At 39.6% G+C, this 25,099-nt stretch overlaps 1 protein-coding gene across 1 annotated transcript in view; it reads left to right on the top strand.

The window, feature by feature from the left end:
• The window catches only part of LOC126481337 (uncharacterized), a 128,922-nt gene that overhangs the window by 36,541 nt on the left and 67,282 nt on the right, over positions 1-25,099 (top strand). Inside the window, exons 3-4 of the mRNA XM_050105064.1 lie at positions 17,080-17,371; positions 17,536-17,690. Of these exons, the coding sequence (XP_049961021.1) occupies positions 17,080-17,371; positions 17,536-17,690 (447 nt within the window). The remainder of the gene's footprint in view (positions 1-17,079; positions 17,372-17,535; positions 17,691-25,099) is intronic.

Raw genomic sequence — 25,099 nt, 5'->3', positions numbered from 1 at the left:
CTTGAACATCTGTAATGGATAAGCTTAATTAGTTTATACAAATGTTATCAGTTGGTGTTCTGCTATACTGCTCCACAAGACTTGGAAAATTAACCACTAAAATTAAACTGAAATACCCAAATAATGATTCCATTTCATTTTTCCTGTCTATATATTTTACAATGATTTACTCTGAAATCTCCACAAACTACTTGTTGTTGCTTCTTGTTTGACTGGTAACTCAATAATGTCCCTAGATTTCTTATGAAGAAGTAAAAGTTTCCTGGGGATTGAGGGGGGGGGGGGGGGTCTGTAGATTTTTACAATTACAAGAGAAGTATTCTGTTGTAAAAACTTAAAACCACATGTTTCTAGGTTCTGTTCTATGCCAAAATAAATTTCTTGTATCTGTGTTTTGAATTTTGTATACAACTTGTACATATTGTGCATCCTCTTTTTTCCATATTCACTCTGCATGAAAATAATGTTAGTTTATAATTCCTTGTATTTATCTTTTCTATTTCTGTGGTTACATGGTGTTCTGAGGGGCACAGAACATCTATCAGTTCTGAATTTTTCATATCTTCTGGACAAACAAGAAGCTTATCTACCTTGTTTTTAAGCCCCCTGTTGTTCTGGTGAAACAAATCAATTTAATATTGATTGTTTGCTCTAAAGGCTGGTCATGGTAGCTGATGGGAGTTGCTTTATAAACTGAAATGAAATGGCCTTTGTCAGTACTGGCAGCCCTCTTGGTGCTCGCAGTCTAGTCAAAATATGTACTTGTATGTTGAAGAAAAAAGTGGCAAATAGGAAAACCGGCAAACAAGTGAAAATTACCAAGTGTTTTATATGAGTTGCAAACAATAAAGTCTTCAGCTGATGCAGACTATGAAGTGAAGTGAAGTGATTTAAATAGAAAAGGACAGAGGTGAAGGAAGCACAATTCTTCCAAGTTCCAGAAGTCACACGAATCGATAGCCACCAGCAAGCAGAAGCGGCATACAGAAAAGATACCAAAGATTTTGTAGGGTAAGTGCTGTATTAGGAACACTGTGAGGAAAAAACTAGAAACCATTTAAACTGAAGTTCTGAATGCCCAAAATGATGTCTAATTTATTCCTTCAGAACAAAATTTTCATGTTGTAAACACTACTCCAGCATAAACCAAATGTTGACATAGCTTGGATTACTGAATATGGGTTACAAAATGATGTAAAATTAATGTCAATAGCAGTATATGCTTTAGTGAGTCATTTTAGCAAGGAGTTCTGAAAACATGGTGGTCCTGCCATCTTTGTGACAGAGCAGATAAATTTCTGTGAGGTCAATAAATGATATAGTGGAAAAGATTTTGATCCTTCCATTATTAAGCTGCCAAAAGTTAGTGTAGTAAATATTAACATATTTAAAATACCAAGAGTAAAATAATAATTATTAACATGTATAAAGTACCAAGAGCAAATCAGCCAGCTCCCTCGACCAATGTAGAGGTACTGTGGAACAGAATCAGTGCCTTAAATATGGAGCTAGTGCTTTTTGATGATTCCATCATTCATGTTTTGAAAGAGAGCAATGGTAGAGACACTTTGATAGATATGAGCCACACATTGAATGTGATCCCCAAAATGAGTACGAGTTACAGTGATTATGAGGTACAGCTACTATATACAGAGTTGGCTACAAATAGTAGCAGTAGAAGAAAAGTTGTTGAAAAGAGAACTTTTACTGAGGCCACCATTAGAATTTTTAGTTAATTACTAACTGTGGAAAACTGGGAAAGCATTTCCATTCCAAGCAATATTGACAACATCTATATGAAATTTCAGAACATCTTCCTTGTCTATTTCAATAGGAATGTTTCCTACTGAACTAAAAAAAACACAGCAAAACTCAGAGCAACAAGCAGTGGGTAACTAAAGGCATAAAAATTGTTAGTGTGAAAAGCAGATTTCTCCAGTTTTGTTATAAGACATTTGTAGATTATTTTAAAGCTTATATTAGAGTACTCAGACAGGTTAAAATTTCATGGAATAGAAGTTTGAACAGAAACTCATCAAAGAGAGAGCCATGTGGAGTGTTATAAAGAAAGAAACTTGTAACTCAGTTCCAAAAAGAAACAAAAATTATCTAACACTAGAGGTCTTCAAACTCAAAAACACAGACCCAAAATCAGATATGATAAAATTTGATGATTACTTCATTTCACTAGCTGAAAATATCATTCAAGTAAACTGTAAAGGATCAGTCCCATTATTCTGCAGTAAGTCCATGATCTCAGATGCCTCTGTCTGGTTATGAAAATTATGGCTGACTGACCAGGCATACACCATTATTTGACACTGCTGCTTGCTTCCCTCTTGCAGTACAGCATCTCTTACTGGGGTTTGTACATGAGCACTCATACTTCCTCTGTCAGCTGGTAGAGGCTGGGCGTGGCTCATTGAGCAACGCAATGAACCACAATCACCTAGCTGGCAGCAATGGAAACCACCAGCTGCACTGAACATCACAACTATAGCCGAGCTAACATGGGCCCTGCCTCAGCTCCTCTCTCCTGCTGCCCCTTAAGGCATAGCAGTTCCAGCTGACCCACACACAGCCACCCACCCAGTATATCCTCTATGCTAGTTCCACACAACTTTCAGGGATGCTGTCGACCACCCTGCACATTCCCAAATGTTTCGTGCAGGCTGCATTAGGCACCACAGCTCATGAGGATGACAAAGGGCACATACAGACGTTCCATTCTTTTTGCTCTTCTGCTCCACAAGAGCATCTGTACGCCTTGCATTTATACTCACATCATCATTTCCTTGCCAATTCTGGAGCTGATGTTAGTGTTATCCCACTTTCATTCACTGTAGTGAATGTGATACCAACCAAACTTTTCCATCAAATGGAAAATAAATCAACACTTCATGTGGCACTTCGTTTTACCTATGAAACTCATACCTGATGAACTGTTCATGGGGTCCTTTCACATGGCTGATGTCAAAGATCCAGTGCTTGGAACTGATTTCCTGATTCACTATAGCCTGTTGCCCAATCTCCTGTCATCTGCTTTCGAATACCTTGCTTTGGGTGCACATATTACATGTTCAGTTGCTTCCTCAGCTTCTCCTCACCCTCAGCTCCCCAAAGATATTGAAGCAGCTATCATCGCATGCTCTTCTCTGGTGAGCTACCTCACCACCTACATTGCCCAGGTCCAGTCAGAGTGCTCTGCTGTTGATGACCTTCATGCTCGCAATGCAGAACTGAAGCACTCCATCTCGATGGCTAGGCAGATCCTCACTGATGCGCCATGTCTCATAAGCCAACAGTCTAGGTTGTCGTATCTCAGCACCAATGACGTGCCTCCTACAACTCGAGCGCGCTCGCTCTCACCCACACCATTGGCATCTCAGGTTGCTGACTCTTGTGTGCTACTGACTCCTGCTCAATATGTCCCTTTGTCATGTTTGTCAGTCTAAATTAATGCTTTTATGAATGGAATAACACACGAAATTGTCATGACAGATGGCTCCCCAGTGTAACATAAAGCATACCATATCCCTCCACACAAATTACACCTTGCTAAGAGTGCAGTGGGTGAACTTCTTCGGGCAGACATTTTTCACCTGCTGGTCAGTAATTGGTCTTCCCCCTTATGGCGAATCCCCAAAAAGAATGGCACAGTGTGCCTTTGTGATGACTATCATCATCTCAATGTGTATACCACAATAGATAATTATCCTGTCCAAGACATTCAAGACTTCACCAACTACTTAATGAAGCACTTCACTCAACTACTTAGTGGAACACACATTTTCAGTGTTTCTGACTGCCACATGTTATATTTACAAACACTTATGGAACAGAGTAACATACAAAAAACAACCTTGATCACCCCCTTTGGTCTTAAAAAAAATTTATTACATGCCTTACAGCCTCAAAATGCGGCTCAGACTTGGCAATGTTTCATAGATTCACTTCTCTTTAACTCCTCTTACTGCTATGCATACCTAAATGACATTCTCATTTTCTCCTCCTCTGACAAAAAACATGATCTACAACCCAGCCACCCCATTTTTTTCCAAATGGCTCAATGTAAATGGTCGGCTTTTGACAGGGGCTTCTTGTAGTGTATGAGGCCATCAAATTTTTCCTTGCAGACGTAGAAGGAAGGAACATAACAATTTTCATGGATCATCTTCCCCTCATGGACTCTATTCACTATCCTGCCATTGACCTTCCAACATGCAGGTTTCGGCAGATGGATATCACCTGTCAGTATGTGACAGACATCCGGGATATCGCCTGTTAGTATGTGACAGACATCTGATATATCCATGGCTGGGAAAACGTGGTGGATGATTGTCTGTAACATGCCAGTGATATTTCATCTCCTATTAATTATGACAAACTGGCCTGTGTACAGGACAATGATATCAAACTTCAGAACCTGTACCAGCCCTCTTCCACTTTCCTACAGGTAGTTTCTTGCAAACTACTGGGCTTGGTCAGGCTGTTGTGGGGTGATACATCTACTCAGCCTATTGTCCTGGCTGCTTTACATTGCCAAATTTTTGGTGCTTTGCATAATCTTTCACACCCTTGTGCTAAGGCTACTATGTGGCTTGTCATGGAACACTTTGTGTTGTCAGGATCGAAGTAGCACTGCCATGTGTGGCTCGTACCTGAGTGCCGTATGTACAGCAAAGTTGGCAGACATATGCAGTGCCCTCTGGGCAAATTTGACTTCCAAGAAGCTGTTTCTGAGATGTGCGTGTAGACCTTGTTGGGCTGTTACCAGTGTCTGATGGTTTCAGATATATCTTGTCCATCATCAACCATGTTACACAGTGGGTGGAGGTAATCCCTCTTGAAGACATCTGGCGAATTTTGTAGTATGAGCATTTGTCTCTTTCTGTATTGTTAGATTCAAGTGCCCTACATTCATAACAACTAATGAGGGTAAGGAGTTCGGATCACTGTTGTTTAACAAACTCTGCATGCTCTGTAGTGTGGATAAATTTTGCTCTACAGCGTACCACCCTCAGAGCAACGGATTTGTCGAGCATTGGCTCAGAACTCTGAATGTGGCTGTCATGTGCCACAGTGGTGAGAGGTTCAGCACCCTTCTATGGGTCATGTTAGGAATCCACACAGATTATAAAGCAGAAACCCCCCCCTCAGGTGTCACTTGCCAAGGTCCTGTATGGTGAGACATTAATCCCCCCTGCTGAGTTCATTGACAGTGCTGCAACAGTCGACCTACCTGTCCTCCCAACTCTTGTCAAGCATGTCCAGTTGCACATCACTGCTATCTGTATGCCTCCTCCATGACTGCATACCTGTCCTCCCAGTTTTCTTGAATTTGGCCCTGAATTGATGTGAATTTATTATGTTACAGAATAAAACTGTTTTAGTGAGTTAAAATATCTCAACCACCCCCCCCCCCCCTCCCTTCTTCTACAGTGTCCTCTTAAAACTACAGACGATGAGACATGCTTTTCTATAAACACTTTTGGTGCCTGTGTGATGAGCTTTCCTTAGAGCTCCAAGATAGATCACTCTTTGTCCTCCACTTGAGGGCCACTTCACCCATGGCCACACGCACTGACATGTAACTACCCTGTGCACAGTTCCTGTTCCAGTTGAGTGGATGTGGCTGGAATAACAGTGACACTTAGCACCAAGGGGATGCTCAATATGCGCTCCTCTCCTCGCCAATCTTCCAACACTGCCACCTTCTGTGCCAGTCCAGTTCACACGTGCAGGTTGACCGATTTGTCTTCCTTACTGGATGATGGACGATACCTTCTCTAGTCCACCCTGCATGGACCTCGACTACTCTACCCATGCCTTCCATTTGGACCAGTGACAGCATGGGTTATCATGCAACCTTGCACTATCAACAACACCTGTTAAGCAGCCTATGACATCCTTGTATTCAACAATGCCCATTGGCACTTTTCCTCTCCCCATTGCTTCACACTCCCGGGGTGGAGCCATGGGGGCACTCTGTGGCAATCATCAATTGCCAATGACTGGAACAAGAAGTGCTCTAACTTTGGACGGAGTGAGCTTTGGGGAAACATTGTGACTTATGTTGTTTTCACATGCTGTGATATATTTTCACGTGATAATGTGTGAATAAAGTTTGTTGGACTTTAAATGTTGGTTATTTTTATCCAGGGACTTGTCAGCATCACTAGAAAATCCACATATATATTAAAAAGTAGGTATATACCAATGTGCATATTCAGATGCAAAATTGTGTCAAAAATTTCAAAGCAATCAATGAAGAACTTCTAGAGATTTAAGATTCTGAACAAACCATTTACATTTTTGTTTATATAGGTGTAATTATTTACCTGTTCAAAATCATAAATTTCTGATAGTTCTTCACTGATTCTTTTGAAATTTTGAAAGAACACTGCATTCAGATACATGCATGTTAGTATATACCTGTTGGAGCACCATATATGACACACACACACACACACACACACACACACACACACACACAAACTATTTGAATGCAATGTTGTGTCAAAATTTCAAAGGAATCAGTGAAGAACTTTTATATATTTACGATGCTGAACAAACGGACATTATATTTTTATTTGTATAGATTTATTCTTGAGTTGTCCATGGATCCTTGATGTGAGTTTATTGTTAGGGTGTAGAACATGTTGGATTATTAGAGTAACAACCATATGTAAATTACGCATGTCCGTCCTCTTTTAGAATACTGCTGCGCGATGTGGGATCCTTACCAGATAAGACTGACGGAGTACATTGAAAAAGTTCAAAGAAGGGCAGCACGTTTTGTATTATCGCAAAATGTGGGAGAGAGTGTCACATAAATGATATAGGATTTGGGCTGGAAACCATTAAAAGAAAGGCATTTTTCATTGCGATGAAATCTTCTCAGGAAATTCCAATCACCAACTTTCTCCTCCGAATGCAAAAATATTTTGTTGACATTGACCTACATAGGGAGGAATGATCACCACAATAAAATAAGGGAAATCAGAGCTCGTACAGAAAGATTTAGGTGTTCATTCTTTTCGTGCGCTATACGATATTGGAATAGTAGAGAATTGTGAAGGTGGTTCGATGAACACTCTGCCAGGCACTTGAATGTGATTTGCAGAGTATCCATGTAGATGTAGATGTAAATGGTCATAAGGCTTACAGTCTGAATCACATGTAAACAGATACATGAAAAGTGAGGTCCAAATGCTGAGATAATAACTCAGATAACTGTAGTAATAACACTTCCTATGCAACACTATAATTAAATAATATAAAGCATTCTGTTAAAAAGTGAGACACCAGTGCTGCATAGTAAGTTCATATCATAACTCTTAAAATTAAATGGAGTTCACAAAGTATTACTGAATAAAAAAAATCTGGTAAATAATGGAAAGAGCTATCCAAAAGATAATGTTTTAGCTCTTCTTTTTTGTTTTATTTTAAAGTCTGATCCCCAGTGACTAATTTGACATGAACTAGGTGCAATATTGACAGTATCTATGTTGACCACAGCTGACATAGTGTGCACCATTTGTAGCTATGTGGGAATGGCAGGTATTTAAAATTCCTGCCAGCACTGCACTGTGTGAGCTCACTTTCTTTCAGTGCTGTCTTCAATTGGGAAGCTGCCATGTCTTTTTAAGTAGCTGCACTCAGAGTTTTGTCATCAGACACTATGAATTTACAGACTTATCAACCTTAATACAGAAGACTGCAGTGAGGAAATATAGCAACATAGCACAATGCTACTAAACATTACTGTGTGTCACTGACTTATTAGTGTGTATCAGCACGCAACACTAGTTGCGATCATAAATAATGAAAACCTCATAACTCCATTTTGCTAAATTTTAAAACAGTTTCTTAAAAATAATATAAGAATTACAGATGAAGTTGCTACATGTGTAACTGTATAGTAGAATCCCAGTTATTGACACATCAGAGAAATTTCTCTTTGATAATGGAGTTACTGGTTGTTGGAAGTATAAGGTTTTCACAGACAGATGGAGTTACGAGGTTTCCATTGCCTGCCATCAATTGTTTCTATCAAGAACATCACTTTCTTTATAGAGGGTGAACAGTAATAAAACTGACAAACTGCAGGTACGGATCCCTGACTGAAAATCAAGGAAAAAGGGTCTTATAAACATGTGTCTGGAAATGGGTGGTATGTGTGGAGTAACAATAAATTTTTGCAGAATATTGTACAGACCAGCACTGCATCTATGTTGCAACAGATGTTCAAAGTGGCCAGCATGGAATTGCAAGTGATAGGAATAGTAGCAGTTGTCATGCAAAATACATATAATCATACTTTGGATTACATCAGGTTGATAGGCCACTTTCCTAGAGCTTGTACTAGGATTTGTCTCAACATCCTGTAGAACCCAGTCCTCCAAATCTGTTTTACACACATTCTGCCACCTCCCTGCATGTTCGTCTGTCTAAAAGTACCCATGATCACACAAACTCCCGAAAAGGGCTTTAAATGCGATATGGTCAGTGCCAGTGCGGGTACTTGTTTTAGTATAGCCATGCTGCCTCTTGACCATTTCCACCTGCTTGGCCACACACAAACACCATCTTGGTTTGTTCCTGACTGGAATACTGGATCATTCTGCTGCTTACAGTATGCTCCATCAATGACACAGCCTGCAACACACAAGGAACATAGGCACATGGTCAGAGGAAGTATAATTCATCAGCACTGTCTACCGTGGCAATGACACATTTTGGACACATGTTCATAGGACCTTTCTTCCTCAATTTACAATCTGGAATCCATCCCTGCAGTTTTTCAGTTTTATTAATGTTCACCCTGTATATAACTCAACACCATAGAAGGACCATATAGCATTTCAGTGTATGTATATCTCAGTTATTAAGTGTACATGTTGTAAACAAACTTACTAGTGTATTATCTTTTTGTAGATGTCTGATAGTCTTTATTGGCCATCTCAACTACTGACACATCAGACATTCACTGGCGATGAGTCTGGTGCTTAAGTGTGGCAGTTATCAGAAATTCATAAAACTTTTGATCATTTTTGTGTAGAATATATTTTACAGTGTCTTTAATTTGTGTAGGAAATGGCAACTCATGCTGAGCGATCACTCATTACACTTATTCAGTTTCAGAGCCATCAAATCACTTCTTTGCTGACTGCTATTGACAGATTGATGGATACACAACAAACCCAGCAAACATCAATGGCAGAAGCACAGAATGCTAGGGGCCAGGTGCTGCCTCCTCCCTTCTGCTATTTTAATGAAAAATGAGAATAGTGGACAGGGTACTAAATGCAGCCAGAGTGGCATTTCACAGTATACAAACTGTCAAATGAATCATGGCACTCTTTTTTTTTCTTCATGAGTAGGAGTGTATATATTTAGGCTGTGTAGTAAGCTGTTCCCTCAGTTAGAGCCCAAAATCCTGCCATATGAAGACATTTTTAACACACTAGATGACGTATACATAACTCAGATTCATGTATTGCTACTCATTTCAACATTTTTTCATACATGTCATCATAATAATCAATCTTACAAGGACTGAATCTCTGAACTCAATGGAAGACTAGGAAATGGAAATTTAACTGCTCTTGTGGAGCATCATTTCAAGATGAAACACTTTGTGATGGCAGTATTCAAAACCTTGGTGATAACATAATATGGACTGAGATTGTAAAGCATTACACCCCTAGTCTCAATGATGTTCTTAAAGTAACTGAAGTCCAGGATGTGTAAGCTTTCAAGGAACTTAGCTTTTATGTGCCTGTTGTTTCAATGCTGACCACAGATAGGTCATAGTAGCCCATTTCTCATAGCACATGGCAACAACTGCTACAGGCAACACCATAAACATGGCTTGAGGCACCGAGCTACTTCATCTGCTGGTTCAAACCTTCTGAAATCTTGTGTGAAATATCGTGTAACACATTACTACAAAAACTGCTTTCTCCACCATGCAGAATGGCATGCATGCAAAATAAATGCAGAGTAAATTTGGTTCCACCCAAATCATGACTTGAGAAAATGGAAATAAATATAATCTCTCATTCTGAGGCTGCACCCATTACTCATGGCAAGCAACACAGGAACCATGGACAAAAAGGGAAGAAATCACATTGCAAAATGCAAAACTTGCCACATTTAGTCAGCTCTCCTGTAGTAGATGTAAAGCTAAACACCTTGTCAATCACAAATCCAACAAAGAAAGTTTATACAAATCAGAACAGATAGTCACTTTCACAGGACAAACTGCAAACTGTTCGTCTCTGAAAATTTGCAATCGATCCATAGCATTTCAATTACATACTGTTGCTTCAGTCACACTGATTAATCAAAATACATATCGACAATTGGGACACCCTTAACTACAGAAATGACACCTGCATCTCATGGCTTACAATGGCAAAAGTAACTCTTTTCTTGGAACATGCATTTTACAAGCAAAATATAGAGACATGGCTACATCAGTGTCTTTCACAGTATTTCAGTCAAGTTCTAGCCTCAGCTTTTTTTTATGGATGCTTTCGATTTATTTGGTTTAGATATTCAGGAGACTGTGCCTGCTATTGATACACAATGTTCCCATGTCAGTATTCATCAGTTTGTTTGAAAAATATGGACATTTGTTGACGCACACTGTGACATGTGAAGAATTTTCATGTGCACATTACACTCACAGAGAATGCAAAACCTAAGTTTTACCATGTTCATCCAGTACCCCATGCCATTTGTGATCAAGTTGCTTATTATCTCAAAAGTTTAGAAGAAATTGGAGTTTTGTAAGCCATTTCTGTGAGACAAAGGGCATTTCCTCTTGTGATCATGAGAAAAATGAATGTAAATATCAGAATTTGTACCGACTTTAAAGCTACAGTTAATACCTAGAGAGTGACTGATTCCTTCCTACTTCCATGTATTGATGAGCTTGTGGATCATCTATTGGATGTGCGATTGTTTTCAAAAATTTATTTAGCTGATGCATATCTTCAGCAGAATTATGTTGGTTAACAGACACATTGGCTTGTATCAATACGAGTAGCTTCCATTTGGAAGCCCTTCTGATTTTGCGTTATTTCAATGGTTTGTGGAACAAGCAATTCTGAAAGTTCCATTTTGCTCAAATTATGTAGATGATGTTATTGCATCCAGACCATAACAGCATTTCAAAAATTTGGAGTCTTTTTCAAGTTTTGACTGATGCAAGATTCAAGCATAATTTACAGAAATGTTCATTTTTCAATGTTGAAATAGAATATATGGGACATTTCATTCATGCCCTCGACACTCATGCATTGACTAATCATTTAGAGGCCATACAGAGATTACCTTCTCCTACAAATGTACAAGAAGTACAAGCTGGTCTTAGGAAACTGACACACTACATCAAATTCATTCCAAATCCTATGCAAGAAATCACTCCTGTGCATCACATAAACAGAATTATAATGTCGCTTTTAAATTGACTGGAGAATGCAAACAGTCTTTTCAGAAATTGCAACATGCATTGCTTAGTCACCCATCTCTTATGCTTTTCAATCCGCAAAATCCAGTAATGCTTGCAGTTGATGCATCATCACGTGGAATAGGGGCAGTTTTATCTCAAAGGTTGGCAACACAAATCACCATGTATCATTAATGTCCATTCAGCTGGAAAATGAAGCTGTAGCCATATTTTATGGAGTCACAAAATTTCATAAATATCTGCATAGTAGCAAATTTTTTTCTTCAGACTGATCATAAGCCAGTGACTGGTCTTTTTCATCTGATATAAAAAGGTACCTGATTGTACAGTGCAGAAGCTGCAATATTGATCATTATTTCTTTTCAATCATCAATATGAAATTCTTAGCACGCAAATGCAGATGTTCTGTCTCACTTACGTATGGGAAGAAATCTGTATTTAGACACATCAGAAGTTTCTTTTTATCAAATTGATCATTCTGATTCACAAGCATTGCAAGCTTTTCCCAGTGATTCCCATTGCACAGTCAACTGGAAATGATCAGTTACTAATGCGTTTGCTCAGGTACTGCAATCAGATGGGTTGACCTGATAATCCAAAATCAGTTTTGCATCTACCATGCACAACACTACAACATTTCTCTTCAGAATGGTATAACATTATTGCATTCTCCTAATGAACAAATGTGAGTACTGATTCCCACATCTTTGCTACAACACGTGTTGAAACTATTATGTGGAGGATATTGGGAAATCATTAGAACTAGCGACTAATGCACTGGCATTGTTTGTGGCTTATTTGATAAATGGATAGAAGATATTACCACCTGCTGCCACGCATGTGCAAATAACTAGGCAGTGCTGCACCAAGTAATTTTCAATTTCCCATGACCTGAGAATCCTTGGAAACGTATCCATATTGATTTTGCTGGTCCTTTCTGAAACACAAGATGGCTTGTTGTTGTTGATGCATACAGCAAATATCCTTTTGTCATTCCAGTGCATTTGACTACTAGTACTAGTGCTATCAAAGCACTCATTTCTGTCTTTTGCTTAGAAGGTTTATGGCAAGCAATTGTTTCAGACAATGGTCCACAACTTTTTTTGTTGGAATTTCGACAATTTTGCCAACAAAATAGAATTCAGCATATTGAAATGGCACCATTCTCTCCCCAGTCGAACAATGAAGCCAAATATTTCATTTGTATTTTCATGGCTCAGATGTCCAAATGCAATTCTTTGCACTCAAAGGAAAAAGCCTTGTTGTTTCTGAGCACCCGTTGAGCTATGCTTGTCATGATGCTTCATCAACAGAACTCTTAACAGTCATTGTCACCACAATCTGCTGCATCATTTCACCCTCACTACTCTGTTTCCAATGCTAACTTCACAACAAAGTTCTGCATGAAGGACACAGTTTTATACTGTGTATAGCACAAACCTCACAACTGTGTTCTGGCAGCTTCACTTAGATGTCTAGCCGTGCTCATTATATCACTTGGGGTGCACTGGCCACCCATCAATGGCACCAGAACCAATTTTGTTTCTGTGATAATAGTGATCCTGCCTTAGATTTTTTTTTTTCAGACATTCTTCCGGCAAACTGGTCTGCTGTCCCTGATGATCCTCCGACGACTCTGCTATGGAGATAGACACCTGCCTATCTTTGCCGCTGTCCGATCTGTGCATCTGCTGCCACAGCCACTGCACCTGTCGTTGATCACTATGATAGTAATTGTGCATCACCCATAGAGCCATCTGCGTCCTCAGCAGTGCCAATTCTATACGCACCTGTACTTTTGGGTGGACATCCTACTTCCAGTTTCTAGATAGATGTTCCTGGTGTTCTGCAAGATGAATGTCAGAAAGTGGATTGGTTGGCACCATCTGCCATTGCACCACAGCCAACCTCATCAGGAGTACAATGGGACAAGCCTCCCACCTTCTCATCGCTTGCACCCACGCCATATGATGACGGTGCACTATTATGTGGGAGGAGGAATATGGTATTGAAGGAATCTTCTTCGACCACACCATACATGCTGCCCACAGCTACACAGGATATGGCATATTTAAATCCCCTGCCAGTGCACCACCATGGGAGCTTGCTCTTCCATCTCTTGCTGCCTTCGATAGGGGACGCCATGCATACATTCCACCAGAGGATGCTAAGTTCACATGGTCTCCCTACCTGTGACTCTGATTGACTGACATATGTTTCTAACTTAGAGCTTTATTGCCAGCCTGAGTGAATCTACAGACTTATCAATGTTAGTATGGAAGACGCCAATGAGGAAATATATTGACGCAACAGAATGCTACTAAATATTACTGTGTGTCACTGACTTATTAGATTGTATCAGCATTCAAGACTAATTGTTTCTATCAAGAACATCACTTTTATTGTATAAAACTCAGCATCTCAGAAGGACCTTCAGCATTTCACAGTTACATCATACACTGATCAGCCAGAACATTATGACCACATGCGCTGGTAAGTCCATCTGTGGCATGGATAACAGCAGTGATGCGCCATGGCATGGAAACAATAAGGCCTTGGTGGGTCACTGGAGGGAGTTGGAATCACATCTGCACATACAAGTCACCTAATACCTGTAAATTGTGGGGAGAGGGACAATGAGCTCTGACGCCACCTTCAGTCACATCCCAGATGTGTTGATTGGCTTCAGATCTGGTAATTTGTGGGCCAATACATCAACTGGAACTTGCCACTATGTTCCTTCATCCACTTCATCACACTCCTGGCCTTGTGGGATGGTGTGTTATAGTGCTGAAAAATGCCACTGCCATCAGGAAACGTGATGGTCATGAAGGGGTGTATGTGGTCTTCAACCAATGTACGATACTCCTAGGCCTTCATAGTGCCTTGCACAAGCTCCACTGGGTCCATGAATGCCCCAGAGCGTAATGGAGCTGCTGTCAGCTTGTCTCTCTCCCACAGTATAGGTGTCAAGGAGCTGTTCCTCTAGAAGATGACACATTCCCACTCTCCCATCAGCATGATGAAGAAGGTTATCAGGATTATAAGAGCATGCAGTGCTCTGACAGTGTGGCAACGTCCAGTGCCGATGGCCATGTGCCCATTCCACTTGAAATTGCCAATGTCATGATACTAACATTGGCACATGTATGGGTCATTGGCTGTGGAGACCCATCATTAGCAGTGTATGTTGCACTGTGCATTCAGTCCCGCTTTTACTCTGCCCAGCATTAAAGTGTGATATTAGTTCCACTACAGTTCACTGCCTTTCCTGTTTTACAAGTCTGCCCATCCTCTGATGTCCGACATCTGTAATGGAGATGGCTGCCCAATCCCACAATGTCTGGATGTGGTTTCAGCTTGATTTTGCTATGTGTTGAAGACACTCACCACAGCACTCCTAGAAACATCAGATAAGTCAAGCTGTTTCCGAAATACTGTGCCAAGCCTCTGAGCCAACACTCTCTGCCCTCGGTCAAACTCAGATAGATCACACGCCTTCCTCATTCCACTTACGGACAGCATGCTTACTGATGCTACATACACCATGTGTTTGTCTGACTAGCAGTCATTCCTCACCAGTTACACTGCTATTGCCTGGACAGTTTATATTGACCGTAGATCAATGACCATACTGTTCTGGCTGATCAGTGTATATCTTGATTATCATGTGTACATGTTGTAAATAAACTTATTGATGTTTTATCTTTTGGGAGATATTGATGTCTGAACTACCTACATGTCACTGGAAGTTCATTATAAGCTTTTATGTTTGAATAATGTCCTCCTCCTACCATGTGAGATTTTTTTTATGTTGTGATGAAGATCATGTTTATTTCTTATGTCATGATAATGATATGTACTGTTTATTATGAAAAGTGCATGACTTGTTTACAGAGTATATAATTGAAAAAACTGGTTTTCCCAGAATACAATTCCATATGTCATAACTGACTGTAAATATCCAAAGTAAGCAGCTTTGATTCTTTCTAAACCCCAAACAGATGCAGCAGAATGTATGACAAATGCTGGCAAATTCAGTCTTTTACGTAGGTTGAGGGTGTGAACTGGCCAGTTTAAGTTGGTAGTAATATGCAATCCCAGCTATTTGGAAGACTCAACTCTTAATGTTTCTTTCCCACCACTTTTTATTTCAGCATCTTCCGATTCTGTTTTTCTTTCTTTTTTGTGTCCTATGTGAAACACTGAATTAATCTTGTTAACATTTGAGGTTAAATAATCTGGAACTTCCTTGAAATACAGTGGTGGTAGTGTTTTCTAGTCAATCATAATGATTATATTGTCTGCAAATGCTTGAAGTGTGCTTTTGGCTCATAAACCTTTGAAGGTCATTGATGAAGATTAAGCATAGTAAGGGACCAAGCACTGTGGCACTTAACATTCCTCCGTGGCCCAGTCAGAGTAGGAAGGTGCCATTGCCGAATTACTCAATATTAAATTTTGCTTTCTCTCATATAGGTATGGCTCAAGCCAAATCACTGCTTTACCATTCATGGTAGTGGTCTTTATTTTCCTGGTGAGGATCAGCCTCTAAAGAAGTATACAATATATATATCAACAGATAATGGCTTATACTGCTTCTATATAACATACATTTATCGTATAATGAAGTTCCTACAACTCTCCTCATTATGAGGCAAGTTGACAGTTAAGAAAAGTAATGCACCTTGGAACGCATGACACTTCTAGAATGATATATTTGTTTATTTTTATTTATTTATTCATCCATTTGATGTGCTTCAGTTAATACATATGGGCCTTGATATTTTGATTACATATTTACATAGCATATTCTACAGTTTAGTGTATATAAAACAGAGTACAGAATAATAAATAGAAAATATATCACACTACAGTGTATTACATCAAGGAAATCAATAATGCATGAGTTCTAGACCATCATTTTGATACCTTAATATCTCCCATCGCATGTTTAAAGACATTAAAACTTTAGTAACCATGAAGCACATATAATTCTACGTTGTACTTCTTGCACTTAGCATGTTGAGTATCTCCTTTGGATATACAGATACTCGGTAAGTGTCTGTGGAAGTTCTATTAATATCTTGATATGTTCCCTACAAATGTACATATTCTATGTGATGATGGAGCTGATAACGGCAAAAATTATTTCCATTTGTAACCATGTATTCTGTATACTTTCATATGGCAACTAAATCTGCTCAACAAGGTTGACACTATTACACACCTTACTTACTCTTTACACAGACTGTCAACTTTCCAGTGTTACAGCACTAACTTCAGACTGAATGAACAGTATGTAACCCAGTTATTCCTAAAAAGTACGGCATTATGGAGTGAGGGTGCAACACTGAGCTACTAGTTTATCTCAGGAGATAACAAGATAATAGCATCATTGCTGATTGTCAAACATTTTTAATCATGCCTCTGAGAGTGCCATTTATGTAGTAAAACATAGTTTGTTTTATGACTTGGCTGAATTGCAATTATTGTCACTGAATCTATGTTTATTTAATAAAATTATTTTGACGATACTTTTTTTATGAATGATCTCCAGAGGATGTCTTCATGCGATACGATAATTTTTATTTCAGATCACTGAAGAGAAAAATACGAGCAGAGGAACTCTTACAGTCTGCGTCATTACCTCCATCCATGGCTGCTAGAGAACAGTTAGAAAAAGATTTGAAGCATATTAGAGCTCAGAGGGAAGATTATTCAGACAGTTTGGATATTGACAGAAGAATAAAAAATAAACAAAAGATTCCAAATTACAAAAAACTGCATGAGAAAATGAGTAGAGAATTAGAACACAGATTTGATGAGAATATTACCACAAGCCCTCATGAATTTCGTCTGCAGACTGCAAACATCCAAGGGAAGCGGGTAAAGTGTATAATTATGTCAGGAATGCAGGATAAAATGCTCTCATCTCTTTCTTAAAAGCAAAGTTTAATTGTGAAATTTAATGTTCACTATGAATATAATTATATTGTACATAAAAAATTAAATGTTTTGTTTGCTTATGGTGAAATATTCTTGCATTTCAGTCAAAACTACATTCACCCCCATCAGATAACAGCAGTGTATCACCATATGGCATTCGACTCTCAACTGAAAAGGAGAAACCTAGACCACATTCTGCACTGAGTGTAATGGTAAACAGAAACAATCTAGCAGCCATTCTACGAATACAGTCTGCAAGGTAATTACTTTTCAGAGAGAGACTAAGAAGATAAACCTGAAACTATCATAGGTGACTTTAATAATGCTGGTTTGTTGAATTGCTTCATACAGTTGGCTGGCTAACTGCTTGTCTCAAACATCATATATCTAAAAACTTGAATGAAGTGGAACATATTTTAGAGACCTACTTAAACATGGCTGCATGTGACCAGAGGCCAGTTTATGTTTAATTTCAATTTGTCACATGATTGTGTTCCCACCTTCCATCACAAAGGATGATTTCAATATCCCATACATTGTTTGGTTATAATTTTATTCTGGTTTTTATTACCATGTTTTAGGAAATACTGAGGGATGTTTAACATGTGCAGAATGTGCACATGGAAGGAAAAAGAGCCATTTGAACAAGGCAGGACAGTAAAGCTTTTTGTTACGGAAAAAATAAAGAATCAAATATGAACATGAGCCTGGTACCTTTTCATAAGCAACATATCACAAACTGGGACATGTTGTTGTTGTTGTTGTTGTTGTTGTGGTCTTCAGTCATGAGACTGGTTTGATGCAGCTCTCCATGCTACTCTATCCTGTGCAAGCTTCTTCATCTCCCAGTACCTACTGCAACCTACATCCTTCTGAATCTGCTTAGTGTATTCATCTCTTGGTCTCCCTCTGTGATTTTTACCCTCCACACTGCCCTCCAATACTAAACTGGTGATCCCTTGATGCCTCAGAACATGTCCTACCAACCGATCCCTTCTTCTAGTCAAGTTGTGCCACAAACTTCTCTTCTCCCCAATCCTATTCAACACTTCCTCATCAGTTATGTGATCTACCCATATAATATTCAGCATTCTTCTGTAGCACCACATTTCGGAAGATTCTATTCTCTTCTTGTCCAAAATATTTATTGTCCATGTTTCACTTCCATACATGGCTACACTCCATACAAATACTTTCAGAAAAGACTTCCTGACACTTAAATCTATACTCGATGTTAATCAATTTCTCTTCTTCAGAAACCCTTTCCTTGCCATTGCCAGTCTACGTTTTATATCCTCTCTACTTCGACCATCATCAGTTATTTTGCTCCCCAAATAGCAAAACTCCTTTACTACTTTAAGTGTCTCATTTCCTAATCTAATTCCCTCAGCATCACCTGACTTAATTCGACTACATTCCATTATCCTCGTTTTGCTTTTGTTGATGTTCATCTTATATCCTCCTTTCAAGACACTATCCATTCCGTTCAACTGCTCTTCCAAGTAATATTAAATGTAATTTTTCTGTGTTTATGCATGCGGCTTAAAAAGCAACAGTTGTCCACACAAACACTTAAAAGGAGAAGACTCCACAGTGTTCATGATTTTTGGCTTTACAAGTTAAAGAAGAATTTTGCAGTGGCACAGGACTTAGTGACAATGAATAAGTAGTTATAATTTTCTATCTTCTTTGTGTACGCCTGGTGAGAACTCAATGTTTCTGCTTTTTGGTGAGTGGTCCCCTTTACTCTTAAAGTATTTATAGAAATAAGCAGTTAAATAGGCATTGTGATATTATAATAAATCATTCCCTTTAAGGATAAGAACTGTGTGCTTTTTAGCAGAAAAAAATCATGTAGGTTCCTCTAGTGAACAACAACAATATTTTTTTAGGATAATTAGTACACAACAGTTTTAAACTAGAAAGTTCCATGCTGTGTAATTCTTATGGGCCTCATAAAGACTGAGATTCACAAGTGACAAGTACAGTCATACCATGTTTATCTGGCTCCCATGAATGGATATCTCCAGTTCATCTCAATGAATGATTATTGTTATCATTATTATTATTTAATACAGTAACTGGGCAGTATTTGATACTCCAGAAGTTGTAATGACAAAAATTGACTATGATAGTGATTAAGAATGACATCAAAGAACAGCAGCACCAGTGCATGATGGGAGTGGCGACTGGGTGGGGGTAAGGAGGAGGCTGGAGCAAGGAGGGGGAGGAATAGTATGGTGGGAGTGGCGGACAATGAAGTGTTGCAGTTTAGACAGAGAGAAGGTGTGGAAGGGGGAGGGGATAAGCAGTGGAAAGGAGAGAAATAAAAACAAAAAGAAATTAAAAGACTGGGTGTGGTGGTGAAATGATGGCTGTGTAGTGCTGGAATGGGAACAGGGAGGGGGCTGGATGGGTGAGGACAGTGACTAACGAAGTTTGAGGCCAGGAGGTTTACGGGAGTGTAGGATGTATTGCAGGGAAAGTTCCCACCTGGGCAATTCAGAAAAGGTAGCTGGTGTTGATGAGAAGGATCCATGTGGCACAGGCTGTGAAGCAGTCATTGAGATGAGGGGTATCATGTTTGGCAGCGTGTTTAGTGACCATCGTGCCCTGAAATGAGAAAAGTCCTATCAACTATCCTTCCCACCCCTCCTACCATGGTATTCCACTGTCCACCGAACCTACACAATATACTCGTCCATCCTTACGCAACCCCTGCTCCAAATCCCTTACCTCATCGCTCATACCCCTGTAATAGACCTAGATACAAGACCTGTCCCATACATCCTCCTACCACCACCTACTCCAGCCCGGTCACTAACATCACCTATCCCATCAAAGGCAAGGCTACCTGTGAAACCAGTCATGTGATATACAAGCTAAGCTGCAGCCACTGTGCTGCATTCTATGTAGGCATGACAACCAACAAGCTGTCTGTCCGCATGAATGGCAACCAACAAACTGGCCAAAAAACAAGTGGACCACCCTGTTGCTGAAGACACTGTCAAACATGATACCCCTCATCTCAATGACTGCTTCACAGCCTGTGCCATATGGATCCTTCCCACCAACACCAGCTACCTTTTCTGAATTGCGCAGGTGGTAACTTTCCCTGCAATACATCCAATGTTCCCGTAACCCTCCTGGCCTCAACCTTCGTTAGTCACTGTCCTCACCCATCCAGCCCCCTCCCTGTTCCCATTCCAGCTCTACACAGCCGTCATTTCACTGCCACACCCAGTGTTTTAATTTCTTTTTATTTTTATTTTCCTCGTTTCCACTACTTACCCCCTTCCCCCTACCACACCTTGTCTCCAGCCTCCATCTAAACAGCAACACTTAACTGTCCGCCACTCCCACCATACTATCCCTCCCCCTCCCTGCCCCAGCCTCCTCCTTACCCCCACCCAGTCGCCACTTCCATCATGCAGTGGTGCTGCTGCTCGCAGTGTAGTTTCAGCTCTCTGAGACTGCAGACGTGTGTGCAAGTTGTGTGTGTGTGTGTGTGTGTGTGTGTGTGTGTGTGTGTGTGCGTGTGTGTGTATGTGACTCAAGATCAACATAGAATATGACAACTGTCAGCGACTGATGAAAACCTTTCAGGGGATTGTAACTGAGAAATTCAGAAAGAATTCAAAATCCTGTCTTCTTTCATAAGTTTATAATGCCAAGGAATCTGCTCTTTGTGTATCGTATGCTACCCAGTACAACATTAGCTTTCAGATGACTCTGCAAAAAGTTATATCTACATACATACTCTGCAAGCCACTATACAGTGCATGGCGGAGGGTAACCTGTACCACTAATACTAATTTTCTTCCCTGTTCCATTCACAAATAGAGCAAGTGATGCCTCCATATGAGCCCTTATTTCTCGTACCTTATCTTAATGGTCCTTACATGAAATATATGCTGGTGGCAGTAGAGTCATTCTGCAGTAAGCTTCAAATGCCAGTTCTCTAAATTTTCTCAGTAGTATTCCTCAAAAAAAATGTCAATTTCCCTCCACGGATTCCCATTTGAGTTCCCAAAGCATCTCTGTAATGCTTCTGTGTTGGTCAAACCAATCAATAACAAATCTAGCAGCCCACTTCTGAGTTGCTTTGGTGTCTTCCTACAATCTGACCTTTTGCAGATCCCAAACACTTGAGCATTACTTAAGAATATGCATTCTATATGTGATCTCCTTTACAAATGAATCAGTGAATCTCATTTTCCTAAAATTCTGCCAATAAACCAAAGTTGGCCATTCGCCTTCCCTAATACAATTCTCACATACTCATTCCATTTCATATCCTTTCTAATGTTATACCCAGATATTTAAATGACACAACTGTGTTGAGCAGCAGACAACTGTGCTGTATCCAAACATTATAGTTTTATATTTCCTACTCATCCAAATTAACTTGGATTTTGCTACATTTAGAACTAGCTGCCACTCATCACACCAACTAGAAATTTTGTCTAAGACATCTTGTATCTCCTACAGTCACTCAACTTTGACACCTTCCCACACATCACAGCTTCATCAGCAAACAACTGTAGATTGCTGCCCACCATGATTGCCGCATCATTTATGTATGTAGAAAGTAACAGGGGTCCTGTCAGACTTCCCCGGAGCACTCCTGATAATACGCTTGTTTCTGATAAACACTTGCCACCAAAGATAACGTACTGGGTTCTATAACTTAAGAAGTTTTCAAGCCAGTCACATATCCCGATTCCATGTGCTTCTACCTTCATTAACAGTGTGGAGTGGGTGCAGTAACACACCTGGGAAACACAGAATCATAATCTGTATGAATAGAAATCAGTTGCTGCATTTATGAAAGATCACCACCTGAGAATGGCTTGATCAACTTGGTTTATTTTTGTTCATTTTTGTCAGTATGAAATTTGTGTGAAAGGAAATTTTTGGAAAATCCAACAGAAAATTCAGAAGTTAGCATCAATTAAGAATGCATCAACAGATTTGGTTGATTTTTGTCTTTGTTATGTTCATAATTGTCAGGAAAGGTATATGATAGAAAATTTTTGAAAAAAAAACCATTGGAAAAGTCAGAAATTAAACTCAATTGTGAAAAATCATTACTTGAGAATGGGTCAACTGATTTGCTTCATTTTTCTTTGATGTGTTCATAACTGGTAGTGGTAATGGTATTTTGCTATGGAAAAGAAAATAAAAAATTGTTATATTCAGTTTGACATTTCTGCTATCATATTTCTCCATAACAAGAAAAAGATTAGTTTGACATTTATCTACATAATATACACTACTGGCCATTAAAATTGCTACACCAAGAAGAAATGCAGCTGATAAACGGGTATTCATTGGACAAATATATTATACTAGAACTGACATGTGATTACATTTTCGTGCAGTTTGGGTGCATAGATCCTGAGAAATCAGTACCCAGAACAACCACCTCTGGCCGTAATAACGGCCTTGATACACCTGGGCATCGAGTCAAACATATGGCATGTACTGGTACAGCTCCACATGCAGCTTCAACATGATACCACAGTTCACCAAGAGTAGTGACTGGCGCATTGTGACGAGCCAGTTGCTCGGCCACCATTGACCAGACGTTTTCAGTTGGTGAGAGATCTGGAGAATGTGCTGGCCAGGGCAGCAGTTGAACATTTTCTGTATCCAGAAAGGCCCATACAGGACCTCCAACATGCGGCCATGCATTATCCTGCTGAAATGTAGGGTTTCGCAGAGATTGAATGAAGGGTAAAGCCACGGGTCGCAACACATCTGAAATGTAATGTCCACTGTTCAAAGTTCCGTCAATGCAAACAAGAGGTGACCGAGACGTAACCAATGGCACCCTGTACCATCACGCCAGGTGATATGCCAGTATGGCAATGACAAATACATGCTTCCAATGTGCGTTCACCGTGATGTCACCAAACATGGATGCGACCATCATGATGCTGTAAACAGAACCTGGATTCATCCAAAAAAAATGACGTTTTGCCATTTGTGCACCCAGGTTCAACCTTGAGTACACCATCGCAGGCACTCCTGTCTGTGATGCAGCGTCAAGGGTAACCACAGCCATGGTCTCTGAGCTGATAGTCCATGCTGCTGCAAATGTTATCAAACTGTTCGTGCAGATGGTTGTTGTCTTGCAAACGTCCCCATCTGTTGACTCAGAGATCGAGATGTGGCTGCACGATCCGTTACAGCCATACGGATAAGATGCCTGTCGTCTCGACTGCTAGTGATACGAGGCCGTTGGGATCCAGCATGGCGTTCCATATTACCCTCCTGAACCCATTGATTCCATATTCTGCCAACCTTGTGTGAATGCTCTGAAAAGCTAATCATTTGCTTATCACAGCATCTTCCTCCTGTCAGTTAAATTTCGCGTGTGTAGCACATCATCTTCATGGTGTAGCAATTTTAATGGCCAGTATTGTACGAGGACTGCTCAAAAAATTCCACAACATTCATAATTTCGCACCAGTGGTGTATTGGAGTGAAATACAGTTGGCAACCCTGCATATGCCTGTTTTAATGTGTAACTACCAGAAGTTTCATTGTTTTATGTCTGTTAGTTATTGTTCAGTACTGTATTGAGTAGAAAATTGTATCACACAATTTGCGAATTTTGAGATGGCAGAGTTAGAGGAGCAACACATCTGCATTAAATTTTGTGTGAAACTCAAGAAAACATTTACAGACACACATCAAATGATGCAGGAAGCCTACAGTGATGAGTATTTAAGTCATACTCAGTGTTACAAATGGTTCACATGGTTTAAAAATGGCCGGATGAAAGTTAAAAATGACCCTTGTTCAGGACGCCCTTTAACGTCTACTGATGACACTCATGTCAGGATCATCATCAAAATTATGTGTGCCAATTGAATACTAACTGTCTGAGAGATTGCAGAAGAATGTAACATTTCAGATGGATCAGGTCATGAAATCCTGACAGACATGTGGTGAGACAATTCATGGCTCTTGCATCACTATAACACACCCGCACTTTAATACCTGTTGGTGGGTGACTATTGCACAAAAAATGGAATCACTGTTCTGCTTCATTCTCCATACTCTTCAGAACTGGTCACTGCAGATTCTTTTTTTTCCAAAATTGAAAATACAATTGAAAGGATGAAGATTCACAACAATAGACTAGATATACGAAAACTCGCAGACAGCACTTCATGCAATCCAGCATGAGGTATACCATGACTGCTTCCAGAAGTGGAAATGGCTTTGGGAGTAGTGTATCAATTGTGGAGGAGAGTATTTAGAAGGAGACCATGCACAATAAGTAAAAGGTAAGTGCAGAAAAAATTTGTGGACAAAGTTCTGGAATTTTCTGAGCAGACCTCTTATGTAATTTATTAAGGGGAAACATTTTTGCTGAAAATCTCAAAAAGTTCTTGACCAATTTACTACAGATTTTCGCACAGCACTAATGAACATTTGGATGACACTGGCAATACATTGCTGTAATATATGTAATATGTACATATATGTAATATTTAAAGGGGAAACATAGTTACCACAAATCTCAAAAAGTTCTCAACTGTTTTACTTCAAATTTTAGATGATACTCTAACAAACATTCTGATGAACATAGGCAGATAGGCTGTATATTTTTGTAATATTTAAAAGGGGATAGCAATGTTACCACAAATCTGG

This window comes from Schistocerca serialis, chromosome 1 (assembly GCF_023864345.2).
Source record: "Schistocerca serialis cubense isolate TAMUIC-IGC-003099 chromosome 1, iqSchSeri2.2, whole genome shotgun sequence".
Lineage (NCBI taxonomy): Eukaryota > Metazoa > Arthropoda > Insecta > Orthoptera > Acrididae > Schistocerca > Schistocerca serialis.
Note: the sequence above shows the minus strand (reverse complement) of the source record. Positions and strands in the feature narration are given on the sequence as shown.